We start from the raw sequence: 23,858 nt of genomic DNA, 5'->3' as shown, positions 1-23,858 counted from the left end.
ATGGACCCTGCACCTCTCCAGCTGATTTAACTAACAGGACAGTAAAAACACTAGAACAATGGTCCCCAAACTGTGGAGCGTGCCCTCCGGGGGGGGGGGGGGCGGAGGGAGCACCACCCAGTTCCACTCTGCCCCCAGCTCTTTTCCGGCCCAACCCCCAGCTGTGGCCCCGGGTCCTGGCTGCAGCTCTGCACCCAGCCACTGCCCCGGCTGCTGGCCCCAGTTGATGCCCCAGCCTTGGCCCCTGGCTCCCAGCCAGGCTGCAGCCCCAGCCTCAGCCCCTGGCCACAACCGTGGCCCCAGCTCCCAACCAAGCTCCCAGGGGGCATGGACATGGGTAAGGGGGGGGGCAAGACATAAAAGGGTTGGGGACCACTGCACTAAATCTCATCTGCACTAGGAATTGCCGCAGTGGTAATGGTGGAAACTTTATTTTAACATCCCCTACTGCAGACACAGCCTTTGACTCCAACAGACACTTTTATTAGCAGAGCCCCCAGGTGATATGTTGCTTAACTCAGTTCACATTCCCATAGGATTTTAAAATACAATGGCAAGTACTTTAGGAGGAAAAAATGTTTTAACATTTAAGACCATATTCTGGCCTCACTGACACTCTGTACAGGCTCAGCCCATTGGCATCAATAGAGTTGCACAGGGTATAAATTAGGGCAGAATTTAGCCCCAAGCATTACTAGAAAAGGGTTCAAAATCTGCCTGTTTGGTTTGTTTGCATTTCAGTTCAAACAGTTTGCTTGGATTTAAACATTCCTCTACAGTGTTTTCAACTCAAGTAGTACAGCTTTATGATAGTCCAGTACCGCAAAATTAAGTTAAATACTGAAAACGACAGTACAACTCTTCAATTTTCATTATCTAAGATGAGTGAAATGCAAAAAAAAAAAGCAATTAGCATTAATGGCAAAAAAATGGATTTTTCAAGCTGAATTATTTAATGAATGATTTGTAAAGCAGCTAATTTAATATCTATGTAGCCTGATTCTTCACTGCCTTGCACACTGTGTAGTTATCTGTAAAACGCTGCCGAATCACAGTGCAAGAATCAGGTCTGTGTATTTTAACCGGATAGTGCCCATCTACAGAGTGAAGCTCGTTAGTGCGTGGCTGGGATTTTGACAGCCTATCCGTGCAGCCCTGGCAGCGGAGCCGACGATAATGTTGCATCTGGAACTTACAAGTTGGGGGGGGATGAAATTTACTTCGTGATTTTTTCACAGGAAGCAGCGTCGGGCAGGCGCGAGCCCTGGGGACCGGAGACCAGTGACCGCCCCCCGCACAGGGCCAGACACGGCACCACCAGGCGGGCGCAGGAGCGCGCCCGAATCGGGCCAGTGCGCAGGCAAAGGCGGCTCCCTGGGCAGTCCCGCTACCCGCCTCCGGCCCTCGGGGGACTCCGGCGCCAGCGCCGCGAACGGGCCGACGGTGCCCCACAAAACAGAGCGGAACCCGGGGGCTCCCTACGGGCACCCAGGGGCCAGCGAGCGGCTGCTGCTCCCCAGGCGGCACAACGGCTCCGCCCGGCCCATGGCTGCCCTGGGGGCACCGGCCGCGCTCGGTCCCCTGCCGAGCCCCGGGCAGCGGCCTGTGGCCCTGGAGCAGCTCGTCCCCCGGCCCGGACACTCACCTGAGCGCCAGCATCTTGCCCCCGAGCGCCGAGAACCGCCGCCCCGCGGCGAGAACTCAGTCCTCCAGCACCATAGACACGCAGCAACGCCCCGGCGCAGAGAGCCGCCGAATCCTTTTTTCTATCTATGCTTCCTTCCGTCTGCCCCCCACCCCTCCGTGCCTACGTGGTTCCGTCCATCCCGCCCGACGCTGTGCCCTGGCCTCTGGTGCGCTGTGCCTGGCTGCCGCGCGCGCGGCACGCGCTGAGCTCTGCGCTGGCCGCCGGTTTCCCTGCACGTGCCCTTCAGACTCCTCTCCTGTGCCTCGAAGGCTCTGCCCCGGCTGGCACCTGCATCCTCCCCCAGCTCGCCGTGCCCTGCCTTGGTGTCATTGTTAACCCTGCTCCTACAAACAGAGCCTGCCTCCAGTGAGCCCTGCATCCTCCCGCCCTCTGTGCTTCAGCACGCACTTAACGAGCTCATCTGGGGCTAGCAACAGCGGAAGGGCCGTACTGAGTTAGACCAGTGGTCCCTCTAGCCTAGCATGGTGTGTAGCAGCAGCTGGTGCCAGGTGGGAAAGTTATTTACTTGTTCCCATAATATAACTAGGGGCCACAAAATGAAAATAATGGGCAGCAGGTTTAAAATAAATGAAAGGAAGTCCTTCACACAGCGCACAGTCAACCTGTGGAACTCCTTGCCTGAGGAGCTTGTGAAGGCTAGGACTATAACAGGGTTTAAAAGAGAACTAGATAAATTCTTGGAGGTTAAGTCCATTAATGGCTATTAACCAGGATCACAGGCGCCAACTTTTGTTGGCACCGGTGGGTGCTCGCCCCCCCCCCCCCAACGGCCCCTACTCCGTCCCCTCCCTGCCCCATTGGATCCCTCCCCAAATCCCCGCCTCTTCCCCAAACGCAGCGCATTCCTCCCCCCTCCCTCCCAGGCTTGCGCGAAACACCTGTTTCACGGCGCAAGCGCTGGGAGGGAGGGGGGAGAAATAGGACGCAACAGCCCGCTCAGGGGACGAGGCGGAGGTAAGCTGGAGCGGGGAGGGTGGTTCGGGGAGCTGCCGGTGGGTGCTCCGCACCCACCAATTTTTCCCCGTGGGTGCTCCAGCCCCAGAGCACCCACGGAGTTGGCACCTATGGCCAGGATGGGTAAGGAATGGTGTCCCTAGCCTCTGTTTGTCAGAGGCTGGAGATGGATGGCAGGAGAGAACATAAGAATGACCATACTGGGTCAGACCAAGGGTCCATCCAGCCCAGCACTGTCGGCAGAACATTCTTATGTTCTTATGTGCTTCAGAGGGAATGAACAGAACAGGGCAATTATCAAGCAATCCATCTGCTGTTGTCCACTCCCACCTTCCAGCAGTTGGAAGTTTAAGGATGCCTAGAGCGTAGGGTTACGTCTCTGGCCATCTTTTGGCTAATAGCCACCCCTGAACCTATTCTGCAGTCATGAGTACAATGTAGCTATACAGAACTGGGTGCCAAGTGTGAAAACATATGGCCCCTCATGACAAATGGGAGGTGGTGGGAGAGCCAGAAATCCTGACTGGTTAGTGCAGATTCTGTATGTGCCTGTGCGTGGCTACACATCCATATGTGTTTTGAATAAATTGTTAGCGTCCGTCTATCCTGGGTTCTCTGTAAATTGTGTTTTCTTCAAGCTGGCCAAACCTTCCTGTTGAGAAATAGCTAAGGTGGATGCTTGCATTGCATCTTGCTTCAGTCATTTAAACTGAGCAGACCTAGTGACATCTGGTGCATGGAGCGTCAGATAGGATAAATGAAACTGAGGGGAGCAAAGCAGGTGTGTGTGGAGTGGGGGATTCATTCTTGCCTTCTGTTAAAAATTGGCTTCTTTTACTTGGAGCTCATCAAGGGGTTTTGTTTGTTTTGTCATCTGACCCCAGGGAAAGCAGTAACAGGTCACTGTTCAGAAAAGGCACCATATCCTCTGATCCAGGGACCAGCTTCTTCAGTCCTTCAAGCAGGGCCGGCTCCAGGCACCAGCTTACCAAGCAGGTGCTTGGGGTGGCCACATCGGAGAGGGGCGGCACGTCCAGCTGTTCAGCGGCAATTCGGCGGACGGCCCCTCACTCCTGCTCGGAGCGAAGGACCTCCCGCCAAATTGCCGCCGCAGATCGCGATCGTGGCTTTTTTGTTTTGTTTTGTTTTTGTTTGGCTGCTTGGGGCGGCCAAAACCCTGGAGCCGGCCCTGCCTTCAAGTTCAGGCGTTTCACATCTGGTTTATTTTTCTTGGTCCCCACAGCCATTCTTGGTAGAATTCCCATGCAATCTGCTTCTTTCTGGCTGATTTGTAACCGCCCTGTCCTTCCAACTGCTTGCTTCCCACGCGCACCTCCCCCTTTTGTTTTATTTAAGACTCAGGCAGGGTTGTAGAACCTTCTGAGCAGGGCCGGTGCAAGGATATTTTGCGCCCTAGGCGAAACTTCCACCTTGCGCCCTCCCCCCCGCACATCGGTTCATTGAGGGGCAAATCCCAATGAGCCTTTATAGACCCCAGGGGCCACCCTGCCCAGGGGCCAGCTGTGCCCAGGGACTGCTCCCCAGACCAGGTTCCCTCCTCCCCGCCCCCTGAACTCCCCTGGAGGGTGCACAGTCCTCCCGTGAGCCCTCCCCACCCCACCCCACCCTGGCAGCCCCCACCCCGAGTCCACTCACTGGCTTTGCCGGGCTTGGGCCGCTGCAGCAGCTCGGCAGGGAGGAGCTGCCTTCTGGGGGCTCCTGCAGCAGATGCATGTGGGCAGAGGCCCCCGTGTGCCCCCCCGGAGTCCCCCTTGCCGCGCTTAGGCTCTGCGGCTCCTGGGAGTGTGAGCCGCCACCGCTGCCCCTCCTGGAGCAGGCTCAGGGCCCCGCGCCCCAGCGGCGGCTCACATGCCCGGGAGCCGCAGAGCCCGAGCGTGGCAAGGGGGGAGCTGGGGGCGCATGGGGGCCTCTGCCCGCATGCATCTGCTGCAGCTTGGGCAGGAGGGGCGGGGGCCACGGCTGCTCCCCGCTAGCGGCACCGCCGCCTTTGCAGGGCTCCTGCCCCCCTGCGCCGCGCCGGCTCCTCAATGGCTGGGGCTCGCCGCCCCTGCAAGTCTATGCTCTGGCTCTCCGATGCCTCCGGAAGGCGGCTCCTCCCTGCCAAGCTAGGGCACCACTTTTTGGCGCCCCCAGGGCCGTCCTTAGGATTTATGGGGCCCTATGTAGTATTATTAAACTGGTGCGCCTATGCCCAACGGCAGCCTGAGATTGCAGCCCGGGGGGGGCGGGGGTGGAGGGACAAGGCAGAAAGAATAACAAGATGCCCGGCCCGCCTCACGGTGGCGGAGAGTCACAGTTCCCCGCAGAGACCCCTGTACCCTCTCCCTCATGCAGAATGGACACGCAGAAGGTACCTAATTAAAAGCACTAAACTTGGGAATAAAAAAGTCACAGGTTGTTTGATATGTCCTGAAGTTTGTCAGACATTTATTTGCAAAAACTTTGTAGTAAGGGTGAGTCAGCTGTCTTGCTGAATACAACATTAAATATTATGGAATACATGATGCAGCTCTTCTCTGTTTTACATTTTCTTAATCAGTATTTCTAAGCTGATTTTATATTTTAAATGTACTCTTAAGCCTTCATAAAGTAATCATTCCAGATTACTACATATTTAACTCACTGAAACAGACATTATTTTAAATTAATCCGTCACAGAGGTTTAGCATGTTCATAACAATGTTTATTGCTTTTAGAAAAAGGGAACACTAATTTACTGTGTGTGATCTCCATAACAATACACCTGTTTATGAAATTTCACCAACTTTAAAAAATATGTTTCCAAAGATTTTAGGCATAACAAAGGATTTTATATCTTACTAAGGTACTGCTTTTGCGTAAAACTAGTTCATCAGATAGTCAGAAGTAAAGAAAGGGAAACTCTATGTCCAGCTATCTGGAAGCAAAGGGCTGTTGCTTCCTTCAATGGGGGGGGCGGGGGGGGGGAAGAGATGAAGGGAGAAATGGATGGACAGAAAGGACAGGAAGACTTTGGAAGTAAGTTTTTTTCTATAGTAATTAAAATGTGTATTTTAGATAAGGGTGGTCTTTTGAAGAATTTGTTTAAAAAACCATATGTCTGAAGATCCAAGCATTTAAGGCTAAAGATGATTGTGCATCTAAAAATCTATGCAAGGATTTTTTTAGAGATGTGATTTTATAATATTCACCAACTCACTAATGAAATATTTTTAAAGCAAATTTTAAACTAAGGTCCTGTAGACTGACCTGTTCTGAGTAAATATTACAGTCATGCACAACTGTTTTTGTCAAAATAACAGGAGTACTTGTGGTACATTCAGAAACTGACAGTAGATACCTGGGGGTTGGCGTATGCCTGTTAAATGTCTTCATTACCTCTTGAATGGCTCTTTAACAGTTTCAGTGTTGTGCTAATAGGTCTGGCAGGCTGGAGACTTTTTCTCTTTTAACTACTAGATCCCCTGCCCAGGAAGACTCAGAGCCTGCAGGAAGGGTCAGAACAGGGATAGGAAAACAAGTAGGGTGGACACTAAGACCCAGTGGGGCCCCAAATTTTCAGGGGCCCTACGCAGCTGCCTATGCCTGAGGACGGCCCTGTCACCCCCCAACCACTTGCCACCCTAGGCCACTGCCTAGTTCGCCTAGTGGTAGCACCGGCCCTGCTTCTGAGGCATGCCTCCAAAATCTCAAGAGATTTGGTGGCATTGCATCCATGGGTATCAAAGCCACAGATGACTTATAAACAACTGAAGGAGAATATACGATGCAACCATGTATCATTATGGGTGGATGTTTGTCATTGCTAATGTGAAAATCATGGAGTCCAGGGTTTTTCATCGCTTGTTTTACAAATATCAGCAACTTTTGATAACTGGGGATTTGTTAATCTTTTTTAATTTCATAGAGTTTTGAGAAGGAAATAGATACATGTATGTATAATTGAACACAATCTCACCATTTCACTTAAAATCAGGGTTTGCTTCAATTGCACTCCTCACTCCATCTGAAAACAGAAGGATATTTGTTTTCACCAATCTTCTGTTTGAATTCTTTTCCAAAGTTCCTTTCCCACAATACTTAGGGAGGATTAACAGTTGTATAACTGAGACATGTTAGTGGATTGTCGAGTATATTTTCCCCTTTTATTTAATCTAGCACTTGGCAGCACTGTTATTAAATCCAGTGCAGGTTTCCTGAGAAAATATTTAATCCATAAAAACAAATTAATATTTGTTGTAGCTAGGTTCATGGAGCAATACATTGGTGGATAAGATTAACAAATTTATTGTTTTCCATACACACAGAGCAAACAAATACAAAATAAAGATCATTCCAACTGAATGTATTGAAAACAGCAAATGAAAATGAACAAAGGTAAAAACTGCATGAGAGAGCACAGGGTACAATGACAGACTCTACTGAGCGCTAAGGGTATGTCTACACTACGGGATTAATCCGAATTTATATAATTCGAATTTGGGAAACAGATTGTATAAAGTCGAATGTATGCGCCCACACTAAGCACATTAATTCGGCGGTGTGCGTCCATGTACCGGGGCTAGCGTCGATTTCTGGAGCGTTGCACTGTGGGTAGCTATCCCATAGCTATCCCATAGTTCCCGCAGTCTCCCCCGCCCATTGGAATTCTGGGTTGAGATCCCAGTGCCTGATGGGACAAAAAACATTGTCGCAGGTGGTTCTGGGTACAGCCTCACCCCTCCCTCCCTCCCTCCCTCCCTGCATGAAAGCAACAGACAGCAGACAACCATTTCACGCCTTTTTTCCTGGGTGAACACTGCAGACTCCATACCACGGCAAGCATGGAGCCTGCTCAGCTCCAGACAGCAGTCATGAACATTGTAAACACCTCGCGCGTTCTCGTGGAGTTTATGCTGAGCCAGGACCAGAAAAACGAGGCGAGGAGGCGGCGGCGGCGGCAGCGCAGCGACAAGTGTAATGAGGACATGGACATGGACACGGACACGGACACGGACACAGAATTCTCTCAAACCGCGGGCCCCGGTGCTTTGGAGATCATGTTGTTAATGGGGCAGGTTCTATCCATGGAACGCCGATTCTGGGCAAGGGAAACAAGCACAGACTGGTGGGACCGCATAGTGTTGCAGGTGTGGGATGATTCCCAGTGGCTGCGGAACTTTCGCAAGCGTCAGGGCACTTTCATGGAACTTTGTGACTTGCTGTCCCCTGCCCTGAAACACCAGAATACCAAGATGAGAGCAGCCCTCACAGTTGAGAAGCGAGTGGCGATAGCCCTGTGGAAGCTTGCAACGCCAGACAGCTACCGGTCAGTCGGGAATCAATTTGGAGTGGGCAAATCTACTGTGGGGGCTGCTGTGATGCAAGTAGCCAAAGCAATCACTGAGGTGCTGCTACGAAAGGTAGTGACTCTGGGAAATGTGCAGGTCATAGTGGATGGCTTTGCTGCAATGGGATTCCCTAACTGTGGTGGGGCGATAGATGGAACCCATATCCCTATCTTGGCACCGGAGCACCAGGGTACCCAGTACATAAACCACAAGGGGTACTTTTCAATGGTGCTGCAAGCACTTGTGGATCACAAGGGACGTTTCACCAACATCAACGTGGGCTGGCCGGGAAGGGTTCATGACGCTCGCGTCTTCAGGAACACTACTCTGTTTAAAGGGCTGCAGCAAGGGACTTACTTCCCGGACCAGAAAATAACCGTTGGGGATGTTGAAATGCCAATAGTTATTCTTGGGGACCCAGCCTACCCCTTAATGCCATGGCTCATACACAGGCAGCCTGGACAGGAGTCAGGAGCTGTTCAACTACAGGCTGAGCAAGTGCAGAATGGTGGTAGAATGTGCATTTGGCCGTTTAAAAGGTCGCTGGCGATCGTTACTGACTCGCTCAGACCTCAGCCAAACCAATCTCCCCATTGTTATTTCTGCTTGCTGTGTGCTCCACAATCTCTGTGAAAGTACGGGGGAGACCTTTATGGCGGGGTGGGAGGCTGAGGCAAATCGCCTGGCTGCTGATTACGCGCAGCCAGACACCAGGGCGATTAGAAGAGCACACCAGGAAGCGCTGTGCATCAGTCATGAAAACCAGTTTCATGACTGGCCAGGCTACAGTGTGAAATATCTGTTTGTTTCTCCTTCATGAAAATCCGCCCCCTTTATTGACTCATTCTCTGTAAGGAACCCACCCTCCCCCTTCCCCCAGCTTGCTTTCAAACCAAATAAAGTCACTATCGTTTAAAAATCATTTATTCTTTATTCATAGATTATAAAAAGAGGGAGGGAACCCGGGTGGGGTTTGGGAGGAGGGAAGGAAAAGGCCACTAAAAAAAGGTTTAAAAAATGACAGCCTTTTGCTTGGGCTGTCCACTGGGGTGGAATGGGAAGGTGTACGGAGCCTCCCCCCCCCCCCCCGCGTTCTTACACGTCTGGGTGAGGAGGCTATGGAACATGGGGAGGGGGGTTATACAGGGGCTGTAGCGGCACTCTGTTATCCTGCTGCCGTTCCTGAAGCTCCACCAGATGCCGGAGCATGTCTGTTTGCTCACGCAGCAGCCCCAGCGTTGCATCCTGCCTCCTCTGATCTTCCTGCTGCCACCTCTCATCACGAGCGTCTCTCCTCTCCTCACGTTGGTCCCTCCTGTCCTCACGTTCACTGGCTTCTTTCCTATACTTTGAAACCGTGTCCTTCCACTCATTCAGATGAGCTCTGTCACTGCGGGTGGATTCCATGATTTCTGCAAACATATCGTCTCGCGTCTTCTTTTTCCGACGCCTTATCTGTGATAGCCTTCGGGACGGAGGAGGGAGGCTTGAAGAATTTGCAGCTGCTGGAGGGAGGGAAAAAAGGAGAGAATTTTTTAAAAAGATACATTTTGTAGAACAATGCTTATACTCTTTCACGGTGACCAACACTATTCATATTACATAGCACATGTGATTTCTGTGCAAGGTCGCATTTTGCCTCTTAATATTGAGTGCCTGTGGCTTTGCTGCTAGAGATCATAGACGCAGGTCCGGGCAACAGAATTCGGCTTGCATGCGGCCATGGTAAGCCATTGTCTTTCGGCTTCTGCGCCCTCCTTTCCCACATACCAAGCAAAGCCCGTTGAGTGCTGCGGTTTTCCTGTTAACCTTCAGCAGCAGAAAACAAACTAACCCCCCCCCCATCCAATTCTCTGGGATGATCGCTTTACCCCTCCCCCCACCGCGTGGCTGGTATCAGGGAAGATCCCTGCTAGTCAAACGCGAAAAGCTCTGGGCCAATTCCCCCCCCGCCCCCCGCGCTTGGCTAACTGCAGGGAAGGATTTCTTTTCAGCCACAGGCAAACAGCCCAGTAGGAACGGCCACCTCTGTCCCCTTAATTAAATTCCCGTATTTCAACCAGGTTACCATGAGCGATATCACTCTCCTGAGGATTACACAGCAAGATAAAGAACAGATGTTGCTTGAATGCCAGCAAACACCGGGACCATACGCTGCCAGGCTTTGTCATGCAATGATACCAGATTACTTGCTGCAAGCATGGCGCGGTCAAGTGTCCTACCATGGAGGACGGAATAAGGCTGCACTGCCCAGAAACCTTGTGGCAAGGCTTTTGGAGTACCTCCAGGAGAGCTTCATGGAGATGTCCCTGGAGGATTTCCGCTCCATCCCCAGACACGTTAACAGACTTTTCCAGTAGCTGTACTGGCTGCGAATGCATCCCAAGTCCTCAGGGCAAAGTAATCATTAAAAACCCTTGCTTTTAAAACAAGTTTGATATTTTAAAAGGTAAACTCACCTGAGGTCCCTTCCATGGGGTCGTGGTCTTGGATACTGGGTTGGGAGGGTACTTCAGTCAGGCTGAGAAAAAGATCCTGGCTGTTGGGGAGAACGGAGTGCTGGGTGCTCTCTGCAAGCTCGTCGTCCTCCTCCTCCTCCTCCTGCTCCTCTTCCTCTTCCCCGTCCACAGAATCCTCAGGTGTAGCTGATGAGATTATCCCCGCCTGGGAATCCACAGTCAGAGGTGGGGTAGTGGTGGCGGCCCCCCCTAGAACTGCATGCAGCTCGGCGTAGAAGCGGCATGTCCGCAGCTCTGACCCGGAGCGACCGTTTGCCTCCTTTGTTTTTTGATAGGCTTGTCTGAGCTCCTTGACTTTCACGCGGCACTGATCTGAGTCCCTATTGTGGCCTCTCTCCATCATGCCCTTGGAGATTTTTTCAAAAGTTTTGGCATTTCGTCTTTTTGAACGAAGTTCTGCTAGCACTGAATCCTCTCCCCATATAACAATCAGATCCAGTACCTCCCGTACGGTCCATGCTGGTGCTCTTTTTCGATTATCGGCCTGCATGGTTACCTGTGCTGATGAGCTATCTGTGGTCACCTGTGCTCTCCACGCTGGGCAAACAGGAAATGAAATTCAAATGTTCGCGGGGCTTTTCCTGTCTACCTGGCCAGTGCATCCGAGTTCAGATTGCTGTCCAGAGCGGTCACAATGGTGCACTGTGGGATAGCTCCCGGAGGCCAATACCATCGAATTGCGGCCACACTACCCCTAATTCGAAATGACAAAATCGATTTTGGCGCTACTCCGCTCGTCGGGGTGGAGTACAGAAATCGATTTTAAGAGCCCTTTATTTCGAAATAAATGGCTTCGTTGTGTGGACGGATGCAGGGTTAATTCGATTTAACGCTGCTAAATCCGAATTAAAGTCATAGTGTAGACCAGGCCTAAGAAAAAAAATCTCCCCCCACAGGTTGACTGTTAAGAAATTTAAGGATGCAGTACAAAGAAACAAAGCCATCTCACTTTCATGGCTACATAGACAATATAAACAACTCTGAGAAACTTATGTATCAGAACTATAAGGATAGATGCCAATGCTGTCATGAGAGTCATAGATTCCATGATTTTTAATTGGTCATTTAAAATATCAGTGACACTTACTTGGGATTTTTGTGGAGGAGAAGGTGATCAAATAAATATATGCCTTGTTTAGAGCCTTAACACAGACGTAATCAGGATTACATGAGAAGCTATAAGAGAAGAGGGTATTATTTATTTCAGTAAGTAGTAAAAGCAGGGATACTAAATTGTTTATATATTTCGACAGCAATGCCTTTCATTAATCTCTCACCCTTCTTCTCTCTTTATTTCCTTCTTACTCATGAAGAGTCACTTGCTGTCTGACTAGACTAAGGCCCTGACCTTACTAGACCCTGTAAACATGTTTGAAATGTTTTCAAACAGTTATTGACCACTATTGCCAACTCTTGTTATTTTAGCACAAATCTCACAAATTTGGGTTTTTTTCTTCTTAAAGCTCCAAGAGATTGCATGGGAATCTCAGCTTTCATTTTTAAAAAAGAAAAGTATCTTCCCTCATGGTTGCAGAGAAGAACTTGAAAACATGAACCAGGTGAAGGCACTATGAAGGCTCAAACCAGGAGTCAACTCAGCATTTTTTTTTTAAAGTCTCAGGATTTTTAAAATAGTCTCATGATTTGCGGGAGGAGGGAGCTGACTCAAGATTTTTGAACATTTTGGGTTGACAATACTAATAATGTCCATAGATGACTGAAACATGGTCTGTCCACACTCAATTCCAAACTGTACAGTAACTCCTTGCTTAACGTTACAGTTATGTTCCTGAAAAATGCTACTTTAAGCGAAACAATGTTAAGCTAATCCAATTTCCCCATAAGAATTAATGTAAATAGGGGGGGCTAGGTTCCAAGGAAATTTTATGTATATATATATATATATATATATATATATACATATATACACACACACACACATACAAAGTATAAGTTTTAAGCAAACAATTTAATAGTGTACACAGCAATGATGATTGTGAAGCTTGGTTGAGGTGGTGGAGTCAGAGGGTGGAAGGGGGTGGGATATTTCCCAGGAAATGCCTTACTGCTAAATGATGAACTAGCACTTGGTTGAGCCCTCAAGGGTTAACACATTGTTGTTAATGTAGCCTCACACTCTACAAGGCAGCACAAATGGAGGGAGGAGACACAGCATGGCAGAGAGAGACAGAGACACACTGTGTGTGTGAGAGAGAGAGAGAGGGAGAGACAGAAACACACACCATGCGTGAGAGACGCGCATTTCCCCTTTAAGTACACTGACTCATAGGCGCCGACTTCTAATGGCACTGGTGGGTGCTCAACCCCCCTCTGCCCTGGGCCCCGCCCCGACTCCACCCCGCCCTGCCCCCTACCGCCCCCATTCCAACCCCTTCCCCAAAGTCCCCGCCCCAACTCTGCCCCCTCCCTGCCCCTATTCGACTCCTTCCCCAAATCCCCGCCCCGGTCCCACCTCTTCCCCGCCTCCTCCCCTGCACAGCAAGCAGGAGGCTCCCGGGAGCAGCTCCAAGGCAAAGGGCAGGAGCAGCACACGGCAGTGGGGGAAGGGACAACTGAACTGCTCGGCAATTGATAGCCTGCTGGGCAGCAGCCACACAGGGAACTTAGGGGAGTTGGGAGCTGATAGGGAGCTGCCGGTCCACCCTGGTTCCAAGCCCCCACCAGCTAGCTCCAATGGGCTGCTCTTCCTGCAAGCAGTGGACAAAGCAGGCAGCTGCCAAACAACGTTATAACAGAACACTGCGCAACTTTAAACGAGCATGTTCCCTAATTGATCAGCAACGAAACAACGTTAACCGGGATGACTTTAAGTGAGGAGTTACTGTATTGAAAGACTCTTAGAAATCTGCTAGAGTCTAGAGCATAGTTGTGATCAGCATGGTTGGATTCTAAGAAAAATATTTCTTCATCTTAGAACACCAAAACACCAATTAATTTGCAGGCAGGGCTTAGACAGTTGCAGTGGGATCCACAAAGGTAGTCATGTGCCTACACCCCAAACTTAGGCACCCAGTTTTGGCTCCACTACTAGCCACAAAACTTCCACTGAACCCTGTAGTGTCTAAACACAAAGCCTAAGTTATCAGGATAAAAGCTTTCTCAGTGCCTAAGTTTCTGCCTCTGAGCATCCACACTGCCTCCGTCCTCTAGGTGTCCAAACACCTATCTCCCGCTTATTAAGACCCAGAGCGAATCACAAACCGGGAGAAGACAGGTGTTTGACCACCTATATCAGGGGTAGGCAACCTATGGCACGCGTGCTGAAGGTGGCACGCAAGCTGATTTTCAGCGGCACTCACACAGCGGTTGTGGCCACCGGTCCAGGGGGCTCTGCATTTTAATTTAATTTTAAATGAAGCTTCTTAAACATTTTAAAAACCTTATTTAATTTACATACAACAATAGTTTAGTTATATATTATAGACTTATAGAAAGAGACCTTCTAAAAACGTTAAAATATATTACTGGCACGTGAAACCTTAAATTAGAGTGAATAAATGAAGACTCGGCACACCACTTCTGAAAGGTTGCCGACCCCTGACCTATATCATGTGCAGGGCCTAAACTAGAAGGCAACCTCTGAGCTTGCCTACTGGATTGGGTTCCATTCAGAATCTACTCAGAGGAGGAGATGGTACTACCTACTTTATATGTTTAATCCAGTGGTTAGAGCACTCAGGATGTGTGAGACCCAAGTTCAATTCCCCTCCCCCATCTCTCAGGCCATGTTCTTACAACAGATGAGTGCTCTTACAACTGGGCTATGGGAAATGCTGATGTGGGGTGCCCTCAGTGTCTCCAGTGTAAGCTGTTCCACTGTGAATAAATAATGACAGAGTGAAATAGGGGGACTGGACCCAGGATCTCCCACCACCCAAGTGATTACCCAAATCATCAGGCAACTACAGGGTCAGTCCCTCTTTCTCTAGGCCAATGGCTAGTTAACAACTTAGCCACAGTGGAACAGCTTCAACAGGAGAGACTGAGGGAGCTCCACATCAGAATATCCTGTAGCTCAGTGGTTAGCGCAGCTGCCTATGAAATGGAAGACCCCTGTTCAAAGCCTTTCTTTCCCTCTACCAGACAGCAGGGAATTTAACCTGGTTTCCCACATCCCAGGCAAGTGATGTAACTAGTGGGCTAAAAGTTACAAGGTGGGAGCCATGTCTGGCTAGGGTGACCAGATTAGTAGTATAAAATATCGGGACGGGGGCGGAGCAAAAAAAAGGGGGGGGGCGGAGCAAAAAAAAAAAAAAGAGTTTTAAAGGGGCCTGGGGCGTTAGCAGGCCCCGGCCCCACGCGCTGCCCTCCCCGCGGAGCCTCCCGCCCCCCGGCCCGCCACGGGCATATGCAGGGCGCGGTGGGTCCGGGCGGGGGCAGCACGGAGCGGGCAGGAGCCGGGTGGGCGGCAGGGGCCGAATCCCCGCTGCTGCCAGGGAGCCCCGCGCCTCTCCCTCCCGCTCGCGGCTGTGGCTCCTTCCCGGCGGGACGCGCCTCCCGCTGCCCCGGCTACATGCGGCGCGCGTCCCCTGCGCCTAGTCTCCCTCCCGCCGGGAAGGAGCAGCTGGACGCGCGCCGCATGTGCGCGGGGCAGGCCGGGGGATGCGTCCCACCGGGAAGGAGCCGCAGCCGCGAGCGGGAGGGAGAGGCGCGGGGCTCCCTGGCAGCAGCAGGGATTTGGCCCACGCCCCCGCGCCGCCCACCTGGCCCCTGCCCGCTCCGCGCTGCCCCTGACCGGACCCACCGCGCTGCCCCGCGGGCTGCAGGGCTGGAGCAGCCTCCAGGCTGCGCTCCCAGCCCCAGGTGCAGCAGCCCGGGCAGAAGCCCTCTGGCGCGGCGGGGGGGTTCACAGCTGAGCCCCCCGTCTCCCTCCCTTGCCAGCCCCCCTTTGCCCGCCCGGTGCCAGGGTGCCGGAGCTGACTCACCAGCTCCAGGATCCAGGCACCGCCGCCTCCCCCCTCCCTCCAGGCTTGCGCCGCCATGCTGCAAGCCTGGGAGGGAGGAGGAATGCTGCGTGGTTGGGGAAGAAGCGGGGCCAGGGCGGGGATTTGGGGAGGGAGCCAATGGGGGAAGGAGGGAGCGGAGCCGGGGCGAGGGGGGCGCGAGCGCCAGAGTGGAGGGCAACATTTCTTTTTTGTCCAGTGTCCCGACCAAACATTGGTCAGGACGCGGGACAAAGAAGCAAATATCGGGACAGTCCCGATAAAATCGGGACGTCTGGTCACCCTATGTCTGGCCATTTTGTGTGAAGCAAGGCAGCTGCCTAATTCTTTCCCACAAAAATGCCTAAGCGGCCTGCCTTCATGTGGTGGATTCCGTTCATGGATAGCTAAGCAGAACTAGGTGCTTCTCTGCAGCCCAGTGAGTGCCTATCTCCAAGACGGGGCAGAGGTTAGCCTCTCAGCATCTCCCATTGACTACCTTAGGCAGCTCCCCACATAGGCGCCAGCTTCCGCTGGGCCTGGGGGGGTGCTCAGGCCCTAACCCCACCTCTTCCTGCCCTCACTACACCCCAGGCCCTGCCCCACCTCACACTCTTTCTCCCAAGTACCCATCCGTGGGATGAGGCTGTATAAAAGTGAGAGCACTGTGCAGAATTTACTGGCCACTATAGTCTGTGGACTGCTGCTCTGTGCTGATGGGAGGTGGGGTGTCAGAGTTGCTCAAATGTGTCAGAGACCCAACACTGTTAAGAGCAGCTAGCAGAGATTCTCCCGTGGTGCCAAGGAGCCTATGCTTTGGGTGCCAGAGGGGAGAGCTGTAGCCCTGCTGTGCTGCTAAGCCAGAAGAGGGCAAAGTGGGTGTGTGCCATGCAGGTGAGCAGCAGCTAGTTAGCGTCCCCATGCCCTGTGGCAATCCCTGTTGATCGGGGTGTCACTGCCAGGGGGCGCTGCCGGCCGCGCGCTCCGGCCTCACGCTGGCATGACGCACGCGCCGCGCCCGCAGTTTCTGGACGAGTGAGGTAATGCTTGGGTCAGGAGCGCTGTGATTGGCTGACGGCCTGTGCGGGGGAGGGGCCATTGGCGGAGGGGACGGAGGAGGCGGGGCCTGTTGCCGATAAATGGGGGCCGCCCGGCCGGCCGCCTCCACACAGCGCGGAGTCGGGAGTGCGCAGTTGGGCCGAGGTCGCCGCCTCCGCCGCGCCATGCTCGGAGCCTGACTGAGCCGCCGCGCCGGGGACACGAATGAACAAGCTGCTGCTGCTCCTGTTCACGTACCGGGGACTCGCCAGCCGGGGGGGCCGCAGGGGGAAGCGCCGCCGAAAATGGCCCCGTTCCGCATCCGCAGCGCGCGGCCCGAGGACTGCCCCGATCTGCTGCGCCTCATCAAGGTAACAGGCTGCGCGCGGGGGAAGGCGGGGAGGGGAGGGGGAGGAGTGTGTGGGGGGAGGGGAGACTGGGGGAGGGGAGGGAGAGGAGTGTGTGGGGGGAGGGGAGACTGGGGGAGGGGAGGGAGAGGAGTGTGTGGAGGGAGGGGAGACTGGGGGAGGGGAGGGAGGGGAGTGTGTGGAGGGAGGGGAGACTGGGGGAGGGGAGGGAGGGGAGTGTGTGGAGGGAGGGGAGACTGGGGGAGGGGAGGGAGGGGAGTGTGTGGAGGGAGGGGAGTGTGTGGGGGGAGGGGAGTGTGTGGGGGAGGGGAAGGCTGGGGGGAGGGGAGTGTGTGGAGGAGGGGAAGGCTGGGGGGAGGGGAGTGTGTGGAGGAGGGGAAGGCTGGGGGGGAGGGGAGTGTGTGGAGGAGGGGAAGGCTGGGGGAGAGGGGAAGGCTGGGGGGAGGGGAGTGTGTGGAGGAGGGGAAGACTGGGGGAGAGGAGTGTGTGGAGAAGGGAAAGGCTGGGGGGAGGGGAGACTGGGGGAGAGGAGTGTGTGGAGGAGGGGACGGAGGAGTATCTGGGGGGAGGGAAGGGGGAGGAGTAGAATCTGTTGTTCTTGTAATCAGAACCTTTGCACCTGTTGCGCCACAGGGGATAGAAATTCTCTCCTCCCACCTCTCTCCCCCCCACTCCCTGTTCCTGTGGTTTTTTATGCCCAGCACCCAGCCCTTCTTTGCTGGAGTGTGGAGGACACCTTTGTCCTCCTGACTTGGCAAAAACAAGTTGTTTGTGTTCACTTCACCTGCAATGGGCTGCTTGCTCTTCACTCTCTGCACAGGGAAAATGGCTTCCTCTCAGTGCTGCTTTGTATAAACAGCACTTGGGTAAGAAATGTCTTCTCTACACATGGAAATATATTTGTTTACCTATATATATATATATATATATATATTTTTTTTAGGAACTAGCTAAATATGAGGATATGGAAGATCAAGTAGTCCTAACTGAAAAAGGTAACGAATTAGCAGCTGTGAGTTTGTTTTGATGATAGTCCCACTATAGTTAGTATATAATGTATATCAGCTTATTGTCATCTTATAGATCTGCTTGAAGATGGCTTTGGTGAGCATCCTTTCTACCACTGTCTTGTTGCAGAAGTGCCAGAAGAACAATGGACAGCTGAAGGTAAGACATCCTGCTGCTTTTTTAAAATCAGAAATGCACAGGGTGTATGTAACATTATTTAAAGCTACTGATTATCCATAAAGCTCCAGCTGTGAATTTGGGTAAGAAGAAAGTGTTAAAATGCAACTATTGAAATAGAAGAACCATTATGTTTTTCTAAAGTGATCAACCATCCTGAAGACACTGGAGACCAGGTATAATATATATGATGTACTGTAATTCCATTTCATTAAATGGTTGTTCTTGTTTGACCCTAATTTACCTTAATGTAATCCTGTTGAATCACATTTTTTCTTTAATTTGTCCCCAATCTTCAGGTTACAGTCTCTAGCTTCGCCATGTACATGGCCCTTCCGTGTACATGGATGGGCGGGGAGGTAACTAAAAGATCCGTTACACAATAAAGTAGATGATCATGATACATGAGGTAAGGTCTAACAGGGACAAGTACTATTCCCAAGCATTTACCAAAAAACACACGGTAGATCAGAAATTCTGAATGCACTCTCTTCGTATGAGTATGTGCAAAGCATTATGGCTAACAACATGATTTGAATTCTCAAGTTTTAGGACTGAGTGGGATGGTGTTGGAAGAGGGTACCAGTTTTGCACTGACTGGTTGGCTCCTCTTACAGGGTGAGCCATAGAGTTGTTTCAAGCAAACAAGGAAAGCTGTTGGCCAAAGTAGATCTCTTTCTGGTGCCCAGGATAAAGGAGACAGACTACTACTTTATCAGTGGGAACACAGTTGAGGCAGTGCTGGAGATGCCATTATGTTAACTCATGGCTGCCTGTGAGCACTCCTGGTTTTCCCACTGAGCAATTTTTGAGAAATATTAATTGGAAGACAGACTTTAAAGGTGTGTGTTTTTAGATTCTACTATTAGTGTTGTGTTCTGATTTTTAAGAAAGCAGAATTGAGTTAACTGCCACCATATTCTGAACTGCCGTGTAAAATGTAAACCAATTTATAATCCAAAGTGGACATACTGATAAATCAGTAGGGTATGTATAATGTGTCTGTAGCAGAAAGCCTTAGTTGTTCATTGTTCGCTATAACTGTAAACACTGCCTTTGAGGAACCAGAAGGATAATCTTCATTCCACAACACAGATCTCAAGCTATCAGAATTCCTATTTTACCTACACCTCAATATGCTTATTGCAAACTTCCATTCTTAAATCAGGCTTATAACAGTTAATAAATTAATAGTTGCATGTACAGAAAGAACACCTAGGTATTTAGGTTACATGCATGTAAGCTGAAATGTACTAATCTTGATGCCTTTCAAAAATAAGGTTTTTTTTGCTGATGTAATATAATCCTTTGTTACAGGACATCTTATTGTGGGTTTTGCCATGTACTACTTCACTTATGACCCATGGATTGGAAAACTGCTGTACCTTGAAGATTTCTTTGTAATGCCTGAGTTCAGAGGTATGTTTTAAGGAATAGCTTTTAAAAGTATTGTTTATTGTATATGCTTTTTTAAAAAATTACAACTAACATTTCTTGACTTTTTAGGACTTGGCATTGGTTCAGAAATTCTGAAGAATCTGAGTCAGGTAAGTAGTTTTTCCTTTCGCCATTAGATTTTTAGCACAAGACAACAGCAGAGAAGCAAGTCTGTCTGTCAGTTGTCTGAATTAATATTACCCTTTAACAGAACTTGAAAGTGAGTGATTCAGTTGCCGTAGTAAAGTGGATAAATGGACATATAGGGGCAGGCTTATCAGATTCTGTAAACTAGTGGCTTAGTATCTGTCTGATTCTTCATAGATGCAGAATTGTGATAGACACAATGGAGATGAGGGACAAAGGAGGAAACTCTATATTTAAAACAGTTGCAGACATTTTAGTAGTGGTGTCCGCTTCAAAATAAATCATATTGCTGGGGACTCTTGCCTATCAACAGTGAGTGGAAGGATAGATTTGTGTACATAACAAATAAGATTGCTATATACCTAATAAATATACTGGTTATATGTTTGTAGGTTGCTCTCAAATGCCGCTGTAGCAGCATGCACTTTGTAGTCGCAGAATGGAATGAACCTTCTATCAGGTTCTACAAGAGAAGAGGTGCTTCTGATCTGTCCACTGAGGAAGGATGGAGGCTCTTCAAAATTGACAAAGTACATCTGTTGAAAATGGCAACTGAAGAGTGAGGAATTATTACAGCAAATGACAAATCTTATCCCTGAATCATACTCTGAATAAAGTCTTTCCTTGCTTTCTGTACAGTTTGTAGTGGAATAAATAGCATGGACACTAATTCCAAAGCTCCATTACCAGTGCTATTGTAGTATAATTGTTGCTGTTGTCATCTGTCATCTGGACATGAAACATCAGTTTTACAGGAAGTGACATCTATGAAGTCCAGTTTATTTGCTTGTAAACATCATCCTTCACCAGTGTGGGCTAGTGATCTTTCAATGTATATTGAATAAAACTTCATTGTTGTGAGTGTCATTCAAATGTGTACAATGTACACACTGGCAGGGTTTTTGTTTTAATTTCCTTTTATAAAATAAAGTATAGTATTTTCACTTTAATGGCATTAGTGTAGTGTGGTTGAATTCTTACAAGTAAAGTGGCTTTCATTTGGTCACTATTTCCTACAGCAATAAATAACTCCACTGTCAATCAGCATCACAAGGACTTGAAAGCAGAGTTTTTGTTGCAACTAATGTAGCTTCCAGCGACTATGTATCTGTCCACCCTTCCAATTTTGGATTTTGTAGCTCTTTAAAAACCATTTTTCCCCTACATATCAGTAGGTAAAGAGGCCTTATCTAAATTGACTGAAGAGTATTTGTGAGCATTTTGCACCAGCCTTAACTAAATTTTTGTTAAAACCAATTTGAACACAAGAACAGGTGGTGGGGTTATTTGTAACTAGCTGCTGTCCTTTTTAAAGAAGCTGTTTGAAAGATATCAAATGAAAAAATTGTCACTGTGCACAGGGCCACAAATGTCCAAAGATGGTTATCCTACTAATGGAGCTGTCCTGTAGTAAAACAATTTTAAGGTGGGGAGAGAACTTGAGATTTTTCATAAAACTAGCTGGACTCTACACCTGAACAGGAAGGCAGAAGGAAGTGAGGTTGATAATGAAAGCAACACACCAGGGTTATAGTTAAAGTAGCTTCCACTTGTTTTCATTATATTTGAATGGTGCTTGGACTAGCTGAAGTACAAAAAACTACTAACTTCACTAGGGGAGCCTTATCTACATTAGAAGGGTTGTACCAGCGTAGTTAAGACAGTAAATTTCTATAGAGGTGGTTATACTGATTAGCTTAATCCTGTACAGGAATGGGAATATGTTGTACCAGTATAACTGTCTCCCCACTAGGGTTTGTACTGGTAGATTAAAAAAAAAACCCACTCACCAAAAGTTATACCAGTACAACTTTTGAGTATAGAATTAGACCTGCGTAAGTGGTTTTAGGACAGGATTCATCTCACTGTACTGCAATACAAAGACCCACCTCATTCAGTTGTAGCTAGGTAAATAGGAGCATAAACACTACCAAATTAAGTGTAAAAATGTAATAAGAAATGCCAAAAAGGAGTTTGAACAGCTAGCCAAAAACTCAAAAGGTAATAAAGAAGTGAGGTTCTTACCCACAAAAGCTTATGCTCCCAATACTTCTGATAGTCTCAAAGGTGCCACAGGACCCTCTGTTGCTTTTTACAGATTCAGACTAACATGGCTACCCCTCTGATACTTAACAAAATATTAAGTACATCTGAAGTAGGATGCCTGCTAAATAACCAGTGGGGCCCCTGGATGATCGAGATACAAAAGGAGCACTTAAAGATGATAAAGTCATTGTGGAGAAACTGAATTCTTTGCTTCAGTCTTCACGGCTGAGGATGTTAGGGAGATTCCCAAACCTGAGCCATCCTTTGTAGGTGACAAATCTGAGGAATTGTCACAGATTGAAGTGTCACTAGAGGAGGTTTTGGAATTAATTGATAAACTTAACAGTAATAAGTCACCGGGACCAGGTGGCATTTACCCAAGAGTTCTGAAAGAACTCAAATGTGAAATTGCAGAACTATTAACTATGGTTTGTAACCTGTCCTTTAAATCAGCTTCTGTACCCAATGACTGGAAGATATCTAATGTAACACTGATATTTAAAAAGGCCTCTAGAGGTGATCCCGGCAATTACAGACCGGTAAGTCTAACGTCAGTACTGAGCAAATTAGTTGAAACAATAGTAAAGAATAAAATTGTCAGACACAGGAACATAACTTGTTGGGCAAAAGTCAACATGGTTTCTGTAAAGGGAAATCATGTCTTACTAATCTATTAGAGTTCTTTGAAGGGGTCAACAAACATGTGGACAAGGGGGGATCTAGTGTACTTAGATTTCCAGAAAGCCTTTGACAAGGTCCCTCACCAAAGGCTCTTATGTAAATTAAGTTGTCATGGGATGAGAGGGAAGATCCTTTCATGGATTGAGAACTGGTTAAAAGACAGGGAACAAAGGGTAGGAATAAATGGTAAATTTTCAAAATGGAGAGGGGTAACTAGTTGTGTTCCCTAAGGGTCAGTCCTAGGACCAATCCTATTCAACTTATTCATAAATGATCTGGAGAAAGGGGTAAACAGTGAGGTGGCAAAGTTTGCAGATGATACTAAACTGCTCAAGATAGTTAAGACCAAAGCAGATAGTTTTGTGAGATCTTTTTGAAGTTCGTCACAAAGTGATTGGGCAACAAAATGGCAAATGAAATTTAATGTGGATAAATGTAAAGTAATGCACATTGGAAAAAATAACCCCAACTATACATACAATATGATGGGGGCTAATTTAGTTACAACTAATCAGGAACAAGATCTTGGAGTCATCATGGATAGTTCTCTGAAGACGTCCATGCAGTGTGCAGCGGCAGTCAAAAAAGCAAACAGGATGTTAGGAATCATTCAAAAAGGGATAGAGAATAAGACGGAGAATATCTTATTGCCCTTATATAAATCCATGGTACACCCACATTTTGAATACTGCATACAGATGTGGTCTCCTCATCTCAAAAAAGATATACTGGCATTAGAAAAAGTTCAGAGAAGGGCAATTAAAATGATTAGGGGTTTGGAACGGGTCCCATATGAGGAGAGATTAAAGAGGCTAGGACTTTTCAGCTTGGAAAAGAGGCGACTAAGGGGGGATATGATACAGGTATATAAAATCAAGTTTGTTTACATTTACGGGACATAATGGTGCCTGCGTATTATTTACAATGTCACCTGAAAGTGAGAACAGGCATTCACATGGCACTTTTGTAGCCAGCATTGCAAGGTGTTTATGTGCCAGATATGCTAAACATTTGTATGCCCCTTCATGCTTTGGCCACCATTCCAGAGGACATGCTTCCATGCTGATGATGCTTGTTAAAAAAAATGAGTTAATTAAATTTGTGACTGAACTCCTTGGGAGAGAATTGTATGTCTCCTGCTCTGTTTTACCCACAGTCTGCCAGATATTTCATGTTATAGCAGTCTCGGCTGATGATCCAGCACGTTTGTTTTAAAAACATTTTCACTTTTAAAGAAAGTACCAATGTGAGATTTCTAAAGATAGCTACGGCACTCAACCCAAGGTTTAGGAATCTGAAGTGCAGTCCAAAATCTGAGAGGGACGAGGTGTGGAGCATGCTTTCTGAAGTCTTAAAAGAGTAACGCTCCAATGCAGAAACTACAAGAACCCGAACCACCGAACCTTCTGCTGGTGGCATCTGACTCATGATGAAAATGAACATGCCTCTGCCCTCTCTGCTTTGGATTGTTATCAAGCAAAACCTGTCATCAGCATGGATGC

The 23,858-nt window shown here is 48.9% G+C and overlaps 2 protein-coding genes across 2 annotated transcripts in view; one reads left to right on the top strand and one right to left on the bottom strand.

The window, feature by feature from the left end:
• The window catches only part of ACOT9 (acyl-CoA thioesterase 9), a 36,338-nt gene extending 34,641 nt beyond the window's left edge, over positions 1–1,697 (bottom strand). The window contains exon 1 of the mRNA XM_065421439.1: positions 1,646–1,697. Coding sequence (XP_065277511.1) covers positions 1,646–1,659 — 14 coding nt within the window. The 5' untranslated portion in view covers positions 1,660–1,697. The remainder of the gene's footprint in view (positions 1–1,645) is intronic.
• Positions 1,698–16,625: 14,928 nt separating this feature from the next.
• SAT1 (spermidine/spermine N1-acetyltransferase 1) lies at positions 16,626–20,502 on the top strand. The gene is made up of 6 exons (XM_065412532.1): positions 16,626–16,863; positions 17,804–17,855; positions 17,944–18,027; positions 19,363–19,464; positions 19,552–19,592; positions 20,022–20,502. Exons 1-6 carry the CDS (start codon positions 16,798–16,800, stop codon positions 20,190–20,192), a joined length of 516 nt encoding a protein of 171 aa, XP_065268604.1. The 5' UTR covers positions 16,626–16,797; the 3' UTR covers positions 20,193–20,502.
• The last annotated feature ends 3,356 nt before the right edge of the window (positions 20,503–23,858 follow it).

The sequence above is a fragment of the Emys orbicularis genome, chromosome 1 (assembly GCF_028017835.1).
Source record: "Emys orbicularis isolate rEmyOrb1 chromosome 1, rEmyOrb1.hap1, whole genome shotgun sequence".
NCBI lineage: Eukaryota > Metazoa > Chordata > Testudines > Emydidae > Emys > Emys orbicularis.
Note: the sequence above shows the minus strand (reverse complement) of the source record. Positions and strands in the feature narration are given on the sequence as shown.

What these genes read in the sequence shown, in the direction of transcription:
- SAT1 (XM_065412532.1), top strand. Translation starts at nt 16,798, where the DNA reads ATGGCCCCGTTCCGCATCCGCAGCGCGCGGCCCGAGGACTGCCCCGAT. An exon ending in AGTAGTCCTAACTGAAAAAG is followed by an intron (nt 17,856 to 17,943) that starts GTAACGAATTAG and finishes GTCATCTTATAG; the next exon opens with ATCTGCTTGAAGATGGCTTT. An exon ending in TTCTGAAGAATCTGAGTCAG is followed by an intron (nt 19,593 to 20,021) that starts GTAAGTAGTTTT and finishes ATATGTTTGTAG; the next exon opens with GTTGCTCTCAAATGCCGCTG.